Source organism: Diaphorina citri, unplaced genomic scaffold, assembly GCF_000475195.1.
Source record: "Diaphorina citri unplaced genomic scaffold, Diaci psyllid genome assembly version 1.1 scaffold419, whole genome shotgun sequence".
NCBI classification, from domain to species: domain Eukaryota; kingdom Metazoa; phylum Arthropoda; class Insecta; order Hemiptera; family Psyllidae; genus Diaphorina; species Diaphorina citri.
This window is the reverse complement of record NW_007377854.1, coordinates 22,502-42,827: the sequence shown is the minus strand read 5'-3', so window position 1 is coordinate 42,827 and position 20,326 is coordinate 22,502. Positions and strand designations below refer to the sequence as shown.

The following is a 20,326-nucleotide window of genomic DNA, read 5'->3' as shown; positions in this document are numbered from 1 at the left end:
AAGTTTGATAGAGGGAAGAACGAACGAGAGGATGTGATTAGGTCGATGATCACGAGGTATGTAAGTTATCATCCCGAAATCATGAGAAGGAAGACAGCAGAATAAGCGGGAAAATCAGGCCCTTTCCATGATCAAACCTGCTTATCCTTATAGGAAAAAATTGGCCGCAAGTGGGGCTCAAACCCACACTTTTGAGGTCCCCCTGAGTCCGAAACGGTGTTTTTCCCCGTTTGTTAGAGCCCTTGTAATTTTGTACGCTATTAGGAAATAGAAGGAAAAAGTCACAACATTCCAAGATATATTTTTACTAAGAATTTAAATCTAGACATTTCAGTTTTTTTTATTACTTAGGTTAAAAATGTTCAAGTGAATATAATATCATTACAAGAAAGAAAAAAAAAACTCTCCTAAAAAATAAAAATAATACATAAATGTGGATTTTGTTTTCATTTATAAAATTTAGATTTTACTAGTGTTTTTTTTTGTTTTTTTGTTACAGACAAAAAAATTATTAAATGCAATGGATAAAAAATAAAATTATTCACAGTATGTTGAGTAAAAAGGGGAGGGGCCGAAAGATTATAATATAAGATTTTAAGGCCCCTAAATATAGGATGGCTGGTTAAAATGAATACTTAGATCTGGCTGGGTGATATACATTTCAGTGGCGGTTGGACAGAGTGTAAACTCGGTTTGAGCAATCTGATTGGCTAAAAAGTTTGAAATGAACCAATCAGATTGTGATCCTGGTCACAAAGCATGAACATTGGGGGGGTCAAAGACTCAAGAGATTCTTCCTGTTATAAAGATTGCCCGTGGAATGGAAGCCTCAACCTAGCACCTACAATGCAGGCACGCTACCTTCCAAGCTAACCAGGCTAATTTTAGAAGATCTATTTTGATTTAAGTATTTATCTTGGAAATCAATTGTTACTGGGTAGATTTTACTTTGAAAGATAATGAATGCTAGGATAAAATATCCCGTTTTGAAAACATACATAAATTCTACAAGTATACCTATAGGTAAAGGTTGCCTCGGTGGCGTAGTGGTCAAGACGCTCGCCTGGTGATTGAATTATTTATTGATATTATTGAATAATAGAAGGAATAGAATTATTGATATTATTGAATTATTTATTGATATTATTGAATAATAGGAATAGAATTATTGATATTATTGAATTATTTATTGATATTATTGAATAATAGAAGGAATAGAATTATTGATATTATTGAATTATTTATTGATATTATTGAATAATAGAAGGAATAGAATTATTGCTCCTTAGAATAAGCATAGATAGGAGAATGGATAAAATGTATATTGTAAATTTAAAAAATAAATAAAGTCATATACGAGTATTCAAATCAAATCAAATTATGTAAATAGACTAAAAATAAAAAGTACATCAAAAGTTATTTGGTCCCTCGGGCCAGATTTTGATTATTTGGTCCTTCGAGGCCGATTTTTGATTATTTGGCCCTCTGGGCCGGATTGCGAATATTTGGTCCTTCGGGCCGGATTGCGAATATTTGGTCCTTCGGGCCGGATTATGATCATTTTGTCCCTCGGGCCAGATTTTGATTATTTGGTCCTTCGGGCCGGATTTTTGATTATTTGGCCCTCTGGGCCGGATTTCGAATATTTGGTCCTTCGGGCCGGATTATGATCATTTTGTCCCTCGGGCCAGATTTTGATTATTTGATCCTTTGGGCCAGAATTCGATTATTTAACCCTCTGGGCCGGGTTTCGAATATTTGGTCCTTCGGGCTGGATATAATTAACTGAGCGATATTGGTGGATTTACCTTGTACTCATTTGAGGACTTACCTTTGACCCAGTTGAGGACCTGTTCGTTGGAGAGACCCTGGTATGGTTGCGAGGCGAGGGTAGCCATCTCCCAGAGTACCACCCCATAACTCCACACGTCGGAGTGGGACGTGAACACCCCATCCTTGAGACTCTCGGGCGCCATCCAACGTACTGGCAGAAATCCACGGGACCCTGAAGAAAAGAAAGAGCATAATGGGTTAATGTAAAAGAAAGAGCATAATGGGTTAATGTACTTAATGTTTAAGTTGAACGAGCGAAGTGAAATTAAAGAAATCTCGAGGATTTTTCTTTCCTTTACAGTTGACTCTGTCAAACCTCCTTAAAACCCTTTTTTTTTTCTCTTAAATTCACCACTTACCTTTCCGATAATATTCGGTCTCATAAATGTCTCGCGTCATTCCGAAGTCACCGACCTTGACCGTCAAATCATCCGCCACCATGCAGTTCCGAGCCGCCAAATCACGATGCACAAACTTCTTGTCCGCCAAATACGCCATACCGTCCGCCACCTCGGCCGCCATTTGTAAAATACGCTGCGAAGAGAAGAAGGACAAAAACATGACAAAAGGGCTTTTTAAAAAAAAAAAAACAATAGATTTACCTAAAACTGGGGTCTTTTGGGGGAAAATACTCCTGTAGAAATAATGTGTACAAGGGATAAACCCTTTTTGGTCATTCGGGCCGGATTTGATTTTTTGGCCCTTCGGGCCAGATTTTTCATTATTTGGTCCTTCGGGCCGAATTTTGATTAGTTGGTCCTTCGGGCCGGATTTCGATTATTTGGTTCTTTGGTCCTCCGCGCCGAATTTTTATAAAGTGGTCCTTCGAGCCAGATTTCAGTATGGTGAAACAGTACACCGAATCTTATGGAGGAAGAGTTGAGAGTGGACCTGAACATATTCAATTTAGGAATAAGTAAATACAAATTATAAAATAATATTCTAACAAATAGTCTTCTGACATTTTATTTGTTTCTACTTGACTTGGGTCTTTTTCTATTGTTGATTCTTTTCCCTTTTTCTTCCGAAAATGAAGTACCTATTATGTAAAACAGTGGTTCCTAAAAAGTCTGACTGGAGGAAGAATCTTGAGTCTACAGGTAGGCATTAAATATAATAGATAAAGATTACTCAATTCTTGCCTGGAATGGGTACTAGTATCCAGGTACATTTACCAATATCAAATTCTGTCATAATGATGTCCCTTCTTGATTGGAATTGGGTGTCGTTTACCATTTATTTGTATAATTATTATTAGATATTATTTGACCTACTTGTACAACTATTATAAAACTACAATGTTAAAAATAAAAAGCCATTATTACAAATTACTTTTATTTTCACAGTCGGGTTTTTGGGTTCGTTCGGAATAGATATTATTTTACCTACTTGTACAACTATTATAAAACTACAATGTTAAAAATAAAAAGCCATTATTACAAATTACAAAAATTACAAGTAAAATAAAAAAGAAAAGAAACTTACGCTCAGAGTAGGCGGGGATCTTTCCACATCAGTTTCGGCGTCAGGTCGACAGGATCGCAGATAATTCTTCAGATCGCCCCCTCCCATCAACTCCATGATAACCAGAGTAGGATTACCCTCAGATACCACCCCGTATAACTTCACCACGTGATGGGTGTCGAACGCTCTGGAATAACATGTAAAAAAAAAATGTAGATTTTTAGGTACATATTGCTTAGAATCGTGATTTTATTTATTTTTTAATTATTATAATTTCTTTTTATCCTTACAAATCTTATCCTTTAGGCATCAAGGATCCCAAAAATCAACATTGAAAAAATTTCTGTCGATATGTCTGTCTGTTACGCTGACAGACGTATTTCTGTCCTCTTTACACGAGAAAACGGGTCGATCGATTTGGATGAAATTTTTTTTGTGGTTATTAAGACAGCCAGACGCTAGTCTACTCTCTGTTTAACGTCCCCTAGCTATTCTTACCGTTTTTATTATTATTGGATACTAGGTACTAATAATAAAAACGGTAAGAATAATGTTAATACATAGGATGTCTAATATAAACCTAACAAATAATATTCTATTCTATTCTATTCTCATGTAGCTCATTAATAGTGTTAGGGGGGGGGGGGAGGATGCTTCATTTGTACATACAAAAAAGTCCCAAGAAAAACATTTTGTGGGCCAAAATTAGGCCCGTTAACAATTTTTGTTCCAAATACCTATGAGAACCAAAATACGAAGAAAAATACGTACTATGTATCTACAACAGTGAAATGTTGTGATATCTGGCTTTTTAAAAATTAACTAACAAATAGTCCCCTAGCTAGACAACATCGAGTTACTCACTTCATAACCGAGGCTTCATTCAGGAACTCGGCTTTCTCTCGCTCCGAAGCGTTCTCATTGGCCACTTTGATAGCACACGGGTGTTCCGCCAGGGACCGGAAGTCCTTGATGAGGCCTCTGTACACCAAACCAAACGAACCGTTCCCCAGCTCATCCAGAATGGTCACCTTAGAGCGCAGCACCTCCCATGAGTCCTTCTTGTACACTGAAACAATCAGAGGGGAAAAATTTAAAATGAAATCCCGACCGGAGGACCAAGTACCGAAATCTGGCCCGAACGAAGGACCAAGAAATCAAAATCTGGCCCGAAGGACCAAAAAATTGAAATTTGGCCCGAAGGATCAAAAAATCGAAATCTGGCCCGAAGGGCCAAAAATTGAAATCTGGCCTGAAGGACCAAAAAATTGACAAACTTCACACAAATCTGCGAAGATAAGCGGTGCTGTGACATTTACCCTGTTAAAATAGAAAGTAAAAATTCTAGTTTAGACCATTCTGTATCATAACATGCCCCACTCGTAGTATGTCCGTTATCAGGTGGACAAGAAACACAGTACATCATCCCTCATTCATAGCTTTCTGTTGCTAGATTAAAATTACATAATTATGAGAAATTGCCCCGAAGAAAAAGCTAGTCGCATTCCAATACTCATAGTATTCCGGAAACATTAAATTTTACGTTGAAAAAAAAAAAACACCAACAAAATTGAAGCCTTTTTTTCGGGGAAAATAATAACAAGAATAATAAATAACAATAAAAAAAAGTGCCTCTCAGTAGCTCTTGTCGATGCACGGTGCAAAATTTCCCACCATCCAGGGGAACAGAACCCGGGACCTTCCGGCAAGCGAGCAAATTCGAGAACCATGAGATTTCTCGACCATAAATATTTCCGCTTTTTTAAAAAACTGAGGTTTAACCCTTTGAGATGAACATTCGAAATGGAAAAACCCACCGTGCTTCTCTGAAATGGGGGGATGAATTATGAATGAAAGGAAATGCCTCATTTTGCAAAATTCTTTGTAAAAATTCGAACATCCAATCTGTTTAGGATAAAGGAAGTCCCCCCCGGGCGGGAATCAAACCCGCGACCTAGCGCTTACAAGGCAGACGCGCTACCTTCCAAGCTGGCTAGGCTGGCGAACTTTTACTTTTAATTGGCCGATCATGCAAAATATTTGTCACCAATTTTACGTCACCACTTGAGCAATATTCATATTGGCCAGAACACAGTTCCGCTAGCTTGAACGCATATCCCCGAAACTTCACGAATTCGAACGCATATCCCCGAAACTTCACGAATTCGAACGCATATCCCCGAAACTTCACGGATTTGAACGCATATCCCCGAAACTTCACGGATTTGAACGCATATCCCCGAAACTTCACGGATTTGAACGCATATCCCCGAAACTTCACGGATTTGAACGCATATCCCCGAAACTTCACGGATTTGAACGCATATCCCCGAAACTTCACGGATTTGAACGCATATCCCCGAAACTTCACGGATTTGAACGCATATCCCCGAAACTTCACGGATTTGAACGCATATCCCCGAAACTTCACGGATTTGAACGCATATCCCCGAAACTTCACGGATTTGAACGCATATCCCCGAAACTTCACGGATTTGAACGCATATCCCCGAAACTTCACGGATTTGAACGCATATCCCCGAAACTTCACGGATTTGAACGCATATCCCCGAAACTTCACGGATTTGAACGCATATCCCCGAAACTTCACGGATTTGAACGCATATCCCCGAAACTTCACGGATTTGAACGCATATCCCCGAAACTTCACGGATTTGAACGCATATCCCCGAAACTTCACGGATTTGAACGCATATCCCCGAAACTTCACGGATTTGAACGCATATCCCCGAAACTTCACGGATTTGAACGCATATCCCCGAAACTTCACGGATTTGAACGCATATCCCCGAAACTTCACGGATTTGAACGCATATCCCCGAAACTTCACGGATTTGAACGCATATCCCCGAAACTTCACGGATTTGAACGCATATCCCCGAAACTTCACGGATTTGAACGCATATCCCCGAAACTTCACGGATTTGAACGCATATCCCCGAAACTTCACGGATTTGAACGCATATCCCCGAAACTTCACGGATTTGAACGCATATCCCCGAAACTTCACGGATTTGAACGCATATCCCCGAAACTTCACGGATTTGAACGCATATCCCCGAAACTTCACGGATTTGAACGCATATCCCCGAAACTTCACGGATTTGAACGCATATCCCCGAAACTTCACGGATTTGAACGCATATCCCCGAAACTTCACGGATTTGAACGCATATCCCCGAAACTTCACGGATTTGAACGCATATCCCCGAAACTTCACGGATTTGGGGTCAACACGAGAACACCAGAAAGTAACCCGTTGAAATATTTGCAATCAAAAAACGAGTACAATTTTTTGTCGATGGTGGGATTCGAACCCGGGACCTTCTGCATGGCAAGCAAGCGCGTTACCACTGGACCAACCGTGCCCTACAAAAGAATATTTCCGAATTTAAAAGAATATTTCCGAATTTTCACGAATTCAAACGAATAGCTACGAGTGGGGACTGAAAATGAGGCATTTTGAACCGTAATGCTGAATGAACCAAGATCATGAGATAGAGAGAGAGAGCTTCAGGCAAGCAACACAAGTAAGGGGATTACCAGCGATCCGAGAGAGAGAGAAATATGTGTAAAGAGTGAGTGAGTTAATGAACTACTCAGTCAATGAGTCAGATTTTATAACTCAGACACTCACTCACCCTACTTTTATAACTCACTCACTCACCCTACTTTTATAACTCACTCACTCACCCTACTTTTATAACTCACTCACTCACTCACCCTACTATTATAACTCATTTACTCACCCTACTTTTATAACTCACTCACTCACCCTACTTTTATAACTCACTCACTCACTCACCCTACTTTTAAAACTCACTCAATCACCCTACTTTTATAACTCATTTACTCAACCTACTTTTATAACTCACTCACTCACACTACTTTTACAACTCACTCACTCACTCTACTTTTATAACTCACTCATCCTACTTTTATAACTCACTCGCTCATCCTAATTTTATAACTCACTCACTCACTCTACTTTTATAACTCACTCACTCACTCACTCATCCTTCTTTTATAACTCACTCACTCACTCACTCACTCACTCACTCCTCTTTATAACTCACTCAATCACTCACTCTAATTTTATAACTCACTCTTCTTTTATAACTCACTCACTCACTCACCCTTCTTTATAACTCACTCACTCACTCTTCTTTATAACTCACTCACTCTTTTTTATAACTCACTCACTCACCCACTCTAATTTTATAACTCACTCACTCTTCTTTATAACTCACTCACTCTAATTTTATGACTCACTCACTCACTTTTCTTTATAACTCACTCACTCTAATTTTATGATTCACTCACTCAGTCTTTACATAATAGAGAGAGAGAGAGTAGTGAGCGGTTTTCCACAAGACAGGATGGTCTTACCCGGCTCTCAGATGATCGAAGTGAACGAGTTGGTCGTCTGACTCATCTGAACTATAAGGAGAAGAGGAGAGAACGAAACAAGAGTTACCAATCAAGATAAAGCACAGAATAAATAGAAGGAGAAATTATTAAAGACTAAAGTAATTATTTCTTAATAAACGAACTTAAGACGACTGAAGAATTAATAAAAAGAAAACTAAAAAAAAAAAAACAACTAAAAAAAGTAATAAACTGAAAAAATAAATAAAAATCATAATAATCACAAAAGAAAAAAAAATATATAATAAAATAGTGAATAGAAAATAGGTGGTAGTAATAATAATAATAAAAATAATAATAATAATAATAATAATAATAATAATAATAATAATAGTAAACATTTTCTTTTTGTAGTTCCACAATTTATAATTTTTCATTATTTTTTTTTTCTACAAATTACATTGATATGTATTTCACTTTTATTTTAAATCACATAATGTTAAATTTACCAATACATATGTAGTATTAATTTATAATGCAATTCTTTTTCTCACAAGGGGCCTTAGTAGAATCATGTAGTTTGTTTTGGCTCAAAAGCCTTCCATTATATCACCTATGTATAAAGTCTTTGGGAAACTGTTATTTCGTGAAGTTTATTATTATTAAAATAAAACTAAAATAATTACCGATATAAAATAAAACTAAAATAATTACCGAGGAATAATTATTTAATTAAAAATCTTCAAGAAATAAAATTAAAAAGACAATTCAGATTCGACTATCAACAAAATATTTGGTGAGCTTTCGAGAATACTCAGATTCTCATCATCAGACCAGAGGTGTTTACTCGCCGAGCGCTGGAGTTGAAGTGAGTCTAGAGTGTGAGTCCAGCGCTCGGCGAGTAAACACCTCTGGTCTGATGATGAGAATCTGAGTATTCTCGAAAGCTCACCAAATATTTTGTTGATAGTCGAATCTGAATTGTCTTTTTAATTTTATTTCTTGAAGATTTTTAATTAAATAATTATTCCTCGGTAATTATTTTAGTTTTATTTTATATCGGTAATTATTTTAGTTTTATTTTAATAATAATAAACTTCACGAAATAACAGTTTCCCAAAGACTTTATACATAGGTGATATAATGGAAGGCTTTTGAGCCAAAACAAACTACATGATTCTACTAAGGCCCCTTGTGAGAAAAAGAATTGCATTATAAATTAATACTACATATGTATTGGTAAATTTAACATTATGTGATTTAAAATAAAAGTGAAATACATATCAATGTAATTTGTAGAAAAAAAAAATAATGAAAAATTATAAATTGTGGAACTACAAAAAGAAAATGTTGAAATTGTATGTTCGATGTATTGTTGTACATTCCTTGGAAGCCAGAAATGACTTTATAGGCAAACATTGGGAAGTAAGAGGCAAAATGATCTAGTAGTCAAATAACCCGACATTTGCAACAACAATAACAACATATACGTATCGAAAAATTGTTTATTTTTCAAAAATAAAATAGGACAGTAAGTAGGAAATGAAAAAAACAATCATACACTCACCTTTTCAAATAAACCTGGTCCTGAAAGTTACAAATTTAGAAAAACGAGGAGTGGGGATTATCTGGTTTTTAAAATGAAAATTGAAAAATACATACAAAAACAGTTATTACTTATTTTCTTCTTCTAGGAAAAAGAACAGAAAAAGATTAGAATTTCTAATTTTAAGAGAAAAAGAACTGAAAAACAGTGGAAATTCTAATTTTAAGTGAAAAAGAGAACAGAAAAACAGTAGAATTTCTAATTTTAAGAGAAAAAGAACTGAAAAACAGTAGAAATTCTAATTTTAAGTGAAAAAGAAAACAGAAAAAGATTAGAATTTCTAATTTTAAGAGAAAAAGAACTGAAAAACAGTAGAAATTCTAATTTTAAGTGAAAAAGAGAACAGAAAAAGAGTAGAATTTCTAATTTTAAGAGAAAAAAAAAGAACAGTAGAAATTCTAATTTTAAGTGAAAAAGAGAACAGAAAAAGATTAGAATATCTAATTTTAAGAGAAAAAGAACTGAAAAACAGTAGAAATTCTAATTTTAAGTGAAAAAGAGAACAGAAAAAGAGTAGAATTTCAGCAAATATTTCACTCACCTTTTCACATACACCTGGTCTTGCAGTGTATTCTCAAATTCTATCTCAATCCGCCGGTTATTCTCCTTCTCCCTCACATCCTCGCTCTTGCCATATCTCGTCTCGCACTCACACTTATCATCGTCCCCACCCATGAGTTGGTTGGGTGGGGTGGTTGTGCCGCCGGCCGGGGTGGTTGGGGTGGCGACTGTTGTGGTTGTGACCGCTGGACCGCCGGAGCCGGTGAGAATGACCGCTACACGGATGAGAAACAAAAAAATATTAAACTTGGTAGAACTCCAAACACAAAAACTCAAGTGTGGGGGCAAACAGCTCTAAAGGATAGGTTAAACTTACACAAACCATCTTGGGGGGAAAAAAATCCATTCAATTAAAAAATGATCAATTTTGGGTAATAGTAAAATAGCATAAGCATCAGGTTAGCCCAATGGTAACACTTGCCATAGGTGTGTGTTACATTAGACAAAATACGACCCGAAGGACCAAATATTGGAAATCTAGCCCGAAAGACCAAAATTTCGAAATCTGGCCCGAAGGACCAAAAGTTCCCATCCATATTCAGATCTATTTCTACACATAGCTCAATACTCACGTTTTTTGAACGCATATCCCCGAAACTTCACGGATTTGAACGCATATCCCCGAAACTTCACGGATTTGAACGCATATCCCCGAAACTTCACGAATTTGAAAGACGAGCTACGAGTTCACACAACCAGCCATAAATTTAACTCGTATAACCGAAAAATCCCCGATTTCAAACAAATCGTCGTACCAAACACGAAGAGGCGTAAGTGCGAAAATCACATTTTTTCAGGAGGGCCAAAATAAGTTTTTTTTTTTTTAAGTTTTTAAATTTATTTTTTGAGCCCTTTCTACTGCATAATCTTCATAAAGTCCATGTTTACCTATTCGTTAAAACATTTTTCAAGCATGCTACATATGCTTTTCTGGCAGATTTTCGGCAAGTATTGATAGTTGGAATTTTTGTAGAAAATACGCCGGAATAAGAAATCAATGTAAATATTCAACGGTTTAAGATACACTCACGCCTCTTCGTGTTTGTGATAGAGGACGTTTTTTTTTATATCCGATACACATGATAACTCAAAATTGTGATTTTTACACTTACGATTTCTACACATAGCTCAATACTCACGTTCCTGACCATAGTTCCTCTCGGAGGACCAAAATTTAAAAATCCGGCCCGAAGGACCAAAAGTTCCCATCCATATTCAGATCTATTTCTACACATAGCTCAATACTCACGTTCCTGAACATAGTTCCCTCTCGGAGGACCAAAATTTAAAAATCCGGCCCGAAGGACCAAAATTTAAAAATCCGGCCCGAAGGGACCAAAAGTTCCCATCTTAATACTTACGTTCCTGACAGTAGTTTCTGGTTTCGATAATCATCGGATCATCTCGCTCCCAGGAGCCGACTATATAGTAGTGCGTAACATTCCCGTTAGGTTTCTCCGGGGGTTTCCAGGATATTTCTATCTCGGATGAGGAGAGGGGGGTGGCGATAAGTTCCCGCGGTACCGAGGGCGCTGAGGAAGGAGAGAAAATTACAAGAGTTTTATTTATTCATCTATTAATTAAAGTAGATCAACAAAGTTTAAGAATATTTTTTAGATTAGATAGATCATAAGTATTAGTATGTAAGATTACATTAGTATTAGTATTTGTATGTAAATTATGCATAATATTTCTGTAAATGAGCATGATAAATAAAATAAATTAAAAAAAAAAGTCAGTAGAGTAGGAGGAAAAGGAGGAATTTTCAATTGTGTGGCTTGCTTAAATATCGTTCCCCAATAATTACACCTAGATAAATTCCATGTTTTGACTTGGATTCGAACCACCAACCTCCAGATCCAAAATCCAACGCGTTAACCACCACAACACTAAAGTTGGAGTCAGTAGAGTATTAGAATAAGGATAATCGGTTATTATTTCATTTTTATTTATTTTAACGACGAACAACCTCCGTGGCCGAGTGGATATTACACTAGGCTTGCATAATATTCAGTCTAAATAAAGGACCAAAACTTCAAAAATCCGGTTCAAAGGACCAAATTTACAAAATTTGGCCCGAAGGACCAAAACTACAAAATCCGGCTCGATGGACCAACATTACTAAATTCGGCCCGAAGGACCAAAACTTCAAAAATCCGGCTCGATGGACCAACATTACAAAATCCGGCCCGAAGGACCAAAACTTCAAAAATCCGGCTCGAAGGACCAAAATTACAAAATACGGCCCGAAGGACCAAAACTTCAAAAATCCGGCTCGAAGGACCAAATTTACAAAATACGGCCCGAAGGACCAAAACTTCAAAAATCCGGCTCGAAGGACCTAATTTACAAAATTCGGCCCAAAGGACCAAAACTTCAAAAATCCGGCTCGAAGGACCAAATTTACAAAATTCGGCCCGAAGGACCAAAACTTCAAAATCCGGCTCGATGGACCAACTTCTACTTCCTGTCCTGCACTAATGTCCCGCAACAACATCGTGGAAAAATATTGGAATGCACGTGGGAGAATGACCTAATGGCCAAGTTCCCGACATTTGAAAACAACAACTTACTATTCGGCTTGGTGAGGAAATACTGTATGGGGCTCTGCGCGCCGTTGCACTCCGTGGCTATCGTATAGGTGCGCACATAGTACGCATACTGGGTGAACATAATTACAATTCAACCAAAACTAGAGAGAAAAAAATTCCGGCCCGAAGGACCAAAACTTCAAAAATCCGGCCCGAGTGACCAAAACTTCAAAATCCGGCCCGAAGGATCAAAACTTCAAAATCCGGCCCAAAGGACCAACATTACAAAGTCCGGCCCTAAGGACCAAATTTGTTTTTCCATTATGTTTTATTATGCTATTTATTAAACCCATATAAAATAAACGAGACCTTGCTTGGGCCGCTGGGGTAAAGGGACTTTCTAGTCTCATTCGAGCAGAATAAACAAAGTATATTCTTTTCTACTTACTATTCGGCTTGGTGAGGAAATACTGTATGGGGCTCTGCGCGCCGTTGCGCTCCGTAGCAATGGTATAGGTGCGCACATAGTATGCATACTGGGTGAACGGTTTGAGGTTGGGAATAATCTGGATGCAAGGGTCCGTGGTTTCGTGTTCGGTTTCGTTCAGTGAGGAGGAGGCCTTGTTGTCCGCGTTCTCGATTTCCTCCATTTTCCATCTGTGGGGAAATGAAGTTCACATTAGTCAACATTGATATAGCAGACATTTTAGTATCTCAACAGTTTGTTACAGTTTCCTCTATTATACCTCTAAAAAAAGTTCCCTCTATCAAAACTTAAAAAACATACGTAGTTCTTTCTAAAAAAAAAAAAAAAAAAATCACTCAGAGGCCCTCTTTCAGATAACCATTAAAAAGACATAATGAGAGAGACCTGCGGCAGCAAGTGTGGTCGAGCTATTGCGTCCAAGGAGAAATCTCCTTGGCGGTATTGAAAAAAAAAGGGTTTCATCGCCCTTTTCATACCGTAGCAATGAAACAACTGCTACATTAGACTCGTGTGGTCTGTGTCGTAGCATACTTACTTGTTGGTTTCCAGGGTTTCTCCCTTGATAAGGCGCAGCTTCTTGAAGAAATTCAGCGACATGACGGGATACGAACGGGCGATCTTCAGATAACCCTCGATGACTTCAACCATACCCAGGTTGTCTTCCAGCTCCTTGACTACGTTAGCTGAAGGAAGAAGAAGAGGAAATAGTTATTGAAAGTTTTTTTTTATGAACTTTATAGGATTGTAACAATATGTATTTTTTTTATATACAACGAAATCAGACCAAATCACTAAGCAGCCCAAGACATTTCGCAACAAAAACACTTTGCTTCGGTACACTGTGAAACAAAATGTGTAAACTATATTTTTTCCTCTTGCAACACTTTGTGTATTAGGTTAAAGACAGAGCATAACATAGCGCATCGAGCTGGTAGTCAGTTTTTCTTAATGATTTCTAATAATTGTTTAAGTACCTTGATATAATGGCCTCCCTTGGACCACTGCAACACTTTGTGTATTAGGTTAAAGACAGAGCATAACATAGCGCATCGAGCTGGTAGTCAGTTTTTCTTAATGATTTCTAATAATTATTTAAGTACCTTGATATAATGGCCTCCCTTGGACCAAGATATAAGATCCCAATCCACTGTGTCTACAAAGCACAAGGTAGGATTCTTCATGATGAGTACAGAGCCACGCAGGATGTCTGTCAGATGATAAAGACCAAGCTCCTGAAATGAAGACACACAATTTCACATCTTTGTCAAAATCTAAACATATTGATACAAGTAATAATAATAGTGCTTATTTATACTGCTCGAATAGGACTGAAAAGTCCCTTTACTCCAGCAGTGGGCTACTACTATTATTGTGGTCAAATTCTCAAATTATATTGAGGATAAAATTCCATACCTCGGCTGGGATTGAACCCACGCCCTCCTGTTTACCAGGCGAGCGCCTTGACCACTACACCACCGAGGTAGGTTGTAATGTCCTCTTCTCTTCGTTTTCGGGACGATAAGACCTTAAGTTGTGTCCACACATAGTCGAAGGCCGTCGATCGACACGACGCGACGGCCGGTCACCTTTAGCATTTACAGTTCCCTCTGTCAAAAAATCTGGTGTGAACATCACACGACTTTCCTTAAAGGTCCCGGGTTCGAATCCCACCATCGACAAAAAATTGTACTCGTTTTTCGATTGCAAATATTTCAACGGGTTACTTTCTGGTGTTCTCGTGTTGACCCAGCACCTAATTGGGAAGTATTGTGTCTCTTCTCGCCCATCTGATGAGAGGCATACTATGGGATGGGCATGCTACGACACAGACCACAAGCGTCCAATGTAGCAGTTGTTTCATAGCTACGAAATAAAAACGGCGGTGAAACACTCATCTTTTTAACAAAAAAAAAAGAGTCAACATATTTCAACATCTCATGATGCCATCCTCAGGACTAAATTGAAAAATTTAGGACTAAAAAATTCTAAAAACTTCTCAGGACTAAAAAAATCTCTTCTTATTTTAGTATTAATTAGTACTTGACATGGTATCCCGTTTTCAAAGTTTAAACAGGTAGAGTATTCTAGAGCAGACTGTATAGTATATCTAACCTCCCAGCTAAGTCAATATCAACTACTTGTCCCATCGGAAGGATGAAAAGAAATATCTTAAAACAATAAAGCACGCGCTCTCATCCCTCCCTCTTCTACTGAACCTCTCTACTCATTGTAACTTGACAACAGTGTCGACACTGTAAGTAAGTACATAGGTACATAGCTCTCTGACAACCTTATAGTTTTTCAAGGCACAAACAATAAGGACACGTAAGACCCCGTTCCCACTTTTCGTTTGGAACAAAAATCGGTTGAAAGCGGTGGGGAAGGGGTTAACAAAGAAGTAGGTAAATACGACATCTCCACTAACACTAACGGAATCTTACTTTCATTGCGTATTGCATACTTAAATAGTTACACGGCACTCATACAAATTATGACTGTGTTTTGTTCTAGGTGACGATAAATGAACTAGATATTTATAGTGATAGTGAGTGATTGTACCATCAGAACAAAAAGCATAAAAGAGTTCATACCCGGGACCACATTGTGAATTTAAATTTGGTTTAAGTTTAAGGGCCGAATGCACAGTCGTACTTAAATGATTAGGAATTCCTTTTAGTGCTTTCCTAAAGTTCATATGCATAGGTAGTGGATCCTGAACTCTTCCTAGAAGTTCGTAATTACGCAAGCGCAATGTGTATTTCCGTCTTTCTTTTACATTTTAATTTCAATACACTGACATGCAGAACATTTGGAACAGATTGACTTTAAAATGGCTGTAACAGTGTTCAATGAAAACTGTCCTAAATTTTTTGCATTCCAGTGTAGGTATATTGTATCCATAGCAACTAAAAAACAATCGAAACTGGTCGATGGCACCAGCCTAGCTAGCTCAGTTGGTAGTGCGTCTGCCTACCAACCTCAGTGGTGCAGTTGTTAACGCGTTGGACTTTGGATCTGGAGGTTGGTGGTTCGAGTCCAAGTCATGTCATGAAATTTATCTAGGTGAAATAATCGGGGAACGATGTTTGTGACAAGCATTTAAATATGCTTAACACAATTAAAATTAAAAAAAAAAAAATAAAAAATAATGTTTATAAACATTAATGAATAATGTTAATACATTAAATAAACAGTATTTAAATAAATAATGTTAATACATAGGATGTCTAATATAAACCTAACAAATAATCGCCATTCATTCCATGATGTTTTAAGTAATTTAATTCTGTTGTTACAAATGTCGAAATTTTTCACTATTAGGCCACTTTTTCCCCTTTCTTTTGATTCGAATTCCAGGACAACTTACCTATACATCTTTGGCACTCGTACTTGTATTTCCCAGGTCCATCGGGAATCTCCTTCTCCACATACCCCTTGGGACAATCCAACACACATACGTTGTCATTTGTGAACTCATTCCTCACGAACTTCCAACTGTGAAACGAGTACAGAGAACCGCGAGAATTAGAACATTGCCATTACAGTTATTTAAAATTAAGATAAAAGAGTGGTTGGCATCTCTAGTGTTATATGAATTCAATGATATTTATAATCTGAATAGATAAAAAGATAGGTAAATCATATTCATGTGTCATATTTTTTATAGTTAAGAAACCTAGTTTTAAGTTATTGACGTTGTACCTATATATATGTTTATATTTTATGTACAATAAAAAAGCATATCTAATCTAATCTAATCTAGAACAGTCCAGTCTAAATCTAATTTATTTTATTTCACATCTAACTATCCTTTCACAGGCTCAATAAACCTTGCGCTGAATCCTCCTCGTCTAAAACTTCAAAAGTAGCTCCAGTTTGTGTAGACGGAGAAATTCATTCTTAGATCATAATTTTTTTATTAATATAGTTGTGATGAAGGTACATCGGAGACAGTATAATAATAATAATAATAATAATAATAATAATAATAATAATAATAATAATAATAATAATAATAATAATAAAGAAACCATAAGATTCGGGAGCAAAAAACACTGATTAGATGGAATTTTTTTGCAATTTCAAACAGGCTTCGAGAAAAAACAGTTTAAGCATAAATTCTGGGACACCGTGTATACAGTATGGATCAAATGTTCACTCACCTGCCGTCGCGGTCATACTCCAGCCGCGATATACAGTGTGGATCCGAGTACTTGGACTTGTCCAGGCGGGACGTTTCTATTTTGTACGCCACAATGATGCCGTTCGGATTGCGCGGGGCCTCCCACATGGCGTACCAGGTACCATTCTTCTTCTCCACACTGAACTTTTCAATGGAATCGAATTCCTCTGCGAAACGAAAAGGAAATCGATTAGTCGAGAAGATTTTGATCCTCAAAAGTCTTAAAAAAGTCAAGTAGGTATAAATATAAAACGAAACATGGAAAATTTCGATTCAATTAACCAAAATATGGGCAAAGGGCCAAGTAATGAAAATCCGGCCCGAAGGACCAAAGTATCAAAAATCCGGCCCGAAGGACCAAAGTATCAAAAATCCGGCCCGAAAGACCAAAAAATCAAAAACCCGGCCCAAAGGACCAAAGTATCAAAAATCCGGCCCGAAGGACCAAAGTATCAAAAATCCGGCCCGAAGGACCAAAAAATCAAAATAAGGCCCGAAAGACCAAATAATCAAAATACGGCCTAAAGGACCAAAGTATCAAAAATCCGGCCCGAAGGATCAAAATATCAAATATCCGGCCCGAAAGACCAAAAAATCAAAATACGGCCCGAAAAGGACCAAAAAGTACCCGAAGGACCAAATAATAGAAAATCCGGCCCAAAGGACCAAAGTATCAAAAATCCGGCCCAAAGGACCAAAAAATCAAAATACGGCCCAAAGGACCAAAAAATCAAAATACGACCCAAAGGACCAAAAAATCAAAGTACGGCCTAAAGGACCAAAAAATCAAAATACGGCCTAAAGGACCAAAAAATCGAAATACGGCCCAAATGTCCAAATAATCAATAAATCCGGCCCGAAGGACCACATAATCAAAATCCGGCCCAAAGGACCAAAGAATCAAAAATCCGGCCCGAAAAGGACCAAAAAGTGCTCACTTTTCGCATGCGTGCGCCGCGTCACCAGACTCTTGGTACTGCAGTTGCTATTCGTACTGTCTAGGAACTCGTCCGGTACCACTTCCCGGCACGCTTGTACCTCGATGTTGTAGCGGCCAAAGTGACTGAGGTTGCGGAGAGTGAACCGCGTGGCGCCGTAAACGACGAACTCGAACCGCACGAACACACCTGTGGGGGAAAAAAAAAGAAAATGACTCGTCCGGTACCACTTCCCGGCACGCTTGTACCTCGATGTTGTAGCGGCCAAAGTGACTGAGGTTGCGGAGAGTGAACCGCGTGGCACCGTAAACGACGAACTCGAACCGCACGAACACACCTGTGGGGGAGAAAAGAAAATGTTGTTGTAGCGGCTTCAGCTGTAGCCGAATGTTTATGGCAGAATAAGATTTTAGATCGATTCAGGCTCACAGTGAAAGAAAAATTTAGTGGTTGGGTGGAAGAGCTCCTCTAGGAGAACCCTGCCACTTAAAAGAAAGCCAAAAAAAAAATGTTGTAGCGGCTTCAGCTGTAGACGAATGTTTATGGCAGAAAAAGATTTTAGATTTATTCATTCAACTTAATAATATGATTATTATTAAATTAGATGTGCAGGAAACTTTGTTTAGTAATTGCCCTCCCTGTAGGGCGTTAAACAAGGTATTAAAAAAAATCCCAGATGGGATAGTTATGTACAATACAATTGAGTAAATTTAAAAGATGTTAACCAGAATAAATATCTTTTTTTTTATCTGCCATACACTCGGGTGACGGTCTCTAGCCATGTTTAATTGGCTTGTCCTGAACCGCAGTCAACCATCGTGAGGACTTGTGACTTGTGTGTTTCTTCTTTAAAAGAGAAGATGAGAGTTATACGGCGTTGCCACGTCTACTCACCGTCCGGTGTTGTCACATTGCCCTCGGGCGAGGGCACCGCGTAAGGTTGATCCTCTTTCTCATCGCTCCCGGCAGAGCGCAGCGTCTGGTTCGGGTTACTCATATTGGGGAACTTGCTAGCCACCGCGTCCTCACTTCTGCGTCGACGCCGAGCGACGCTCGCGTCGTCCGGCAGACGCCAGAAATCGTCCCTGGAGATAAAATAGAATAGAATAGATTTCAGGAATTAAAACCAGAATAGAATGTAGAATGGAATAGACGACAATGAAAATTTGAATGGAATAAAATAGAATAGAACAGCTTTTGATTAAAATAGAATAGAATAATAGAGTAGCTTTTGATTAAAATAGTATAGAGTAGATTTTAATGTCAAAATGGAATAGAAGAGATTTTGAGTAAAACTAGAGCAGAATAGATTTGAATTAAAATAGAACAGAAATTCACATTAGAATGGAATAGATTTGAATTAAAATCATCTCTAAACGGGATTTAATTGAGATAGAATAGATTTTCATATGAAAATGGAATAGAATAGATTTTAAAATTGAACAGAACGATTTTAATACACCTTGGGATTTTTGGGAGACCTTCCCAATTTCAAATACCCACCAATGCAGTCTCAGGAGTGCAATGCCCAAGACCCTGGATTCAAAACCGACCTATGATTTGAATCCCAGTAGCGAAATAGAATAGAATAGAATTTCGCTATATTTTTTTATATTTTATTATCTTTGTGTTAAATAAAAAATTGAAAATCATGAGAATTGTTAATTGATCATATCACAGGATCGATTTAGATTTTCGCAAAATCCTTTCTTATTGCACACTAGACCATAATAGGAATATTCCTACCAAATTTCAGTTTCTAGGTGTTGTGGTTCTAGAGATAGAGCGATCAGTGTGTGAAATGTGAATGGATCTCGTTCTTATAATATAAGATTAGGTAGGTAGATAAATAGGATAGGTAGATGGAAAGAGGTGAAAACACATTTATGTATGGCTGGATTACACCAGTGCCCCATATCACCCAAAGTATGGAAAAGTATCTTCCAAACTGTAATAGCAATGGGAAAGCAGAATTTTTAATTTGGACTAAATCAAAATATGAAATAGTGAATAATAGGGCAGTTGCAAATGGGTAAAAACTATATATAAATAAATGGTCGATTCCAATGTAAAAAGTTGGGAAAAATCCAAATCTGAGAACAAAACTCCGAAAAAATAACTGTAAAAGGTCGAAAATTCAATTTTTATTTTCCGTTCTAATGAAAGAGTTCAAATATATGTGACGTCAGACTTTAAGCAGTTGTTTTTTCCGTCCGTTAGGTGGCGCCAGTATGCAAGCGCACTAGCGGAGGAGCAGAAAGAACTGCGCAGAAACGTATGCGCACAAACACATTAATGCGTTGCCTGCAAGGGAGCTTTGCACGGGACATTTGC

The 20,326-nt window shown here is 37.7% G+C and overlaps 1 protein-coding gene across 1 annotated transcript in view; it reads right to left on the bottom strand.

Moving 5' to 3' along the window:
* LOC103508641 (insulin-like growth factor 1 receptor) overlaps window positions 1-20,326 on the bottom strand; it is a gene marked incomplete at its 5' end in the record, with an annotated part of 55,275 nt that overhangs the window by 14,441 nt on the left and 20,508 nt on the right. The window contains 11 exons of the mRNA XM_026823198.1: window positions 1,832-2,005; window positions 2,193-2,367; window positions 3,319-3,484; window positions 4,162-4,429; window positions 5,115-5,123; window positions 5,383-6,532; window positions 6,678-6,687; window positions 7,708-7,758; window positions 9,834-10,068; window positions 11,215-11,385; window positions 12,833-13,041. Of these exons, the coding sequence (XP_026678999.1) occupies window positions 1,832-2,005; window positions 2,193-2,367; window positions 3,319-3,484; window positions 4,162-4,429; window positions 5,115-5,123; window positions 5,383-6,532; window positions 6,678-6,687; window positions 7,708-7,758; window positions 9,834-10,068; window positions 11,215-11,385; window positions 12,833-13,041 (2,618 nt within the window). The remainder of the gene's footprint in view (window positions 1-1,831; window positions 2,006-2,192; window positions 2,368-3,318; window positions 3,485-4,161; window positions 4,430-5,114; window positions 5,124-5,382; window positions 6,533-6,677; window positions 6,688-7,707; window positions 7,759-9,833; window positions 10,069-11,214; window positions 11,386-12,832; window positions 13,042-20,326) is intronic.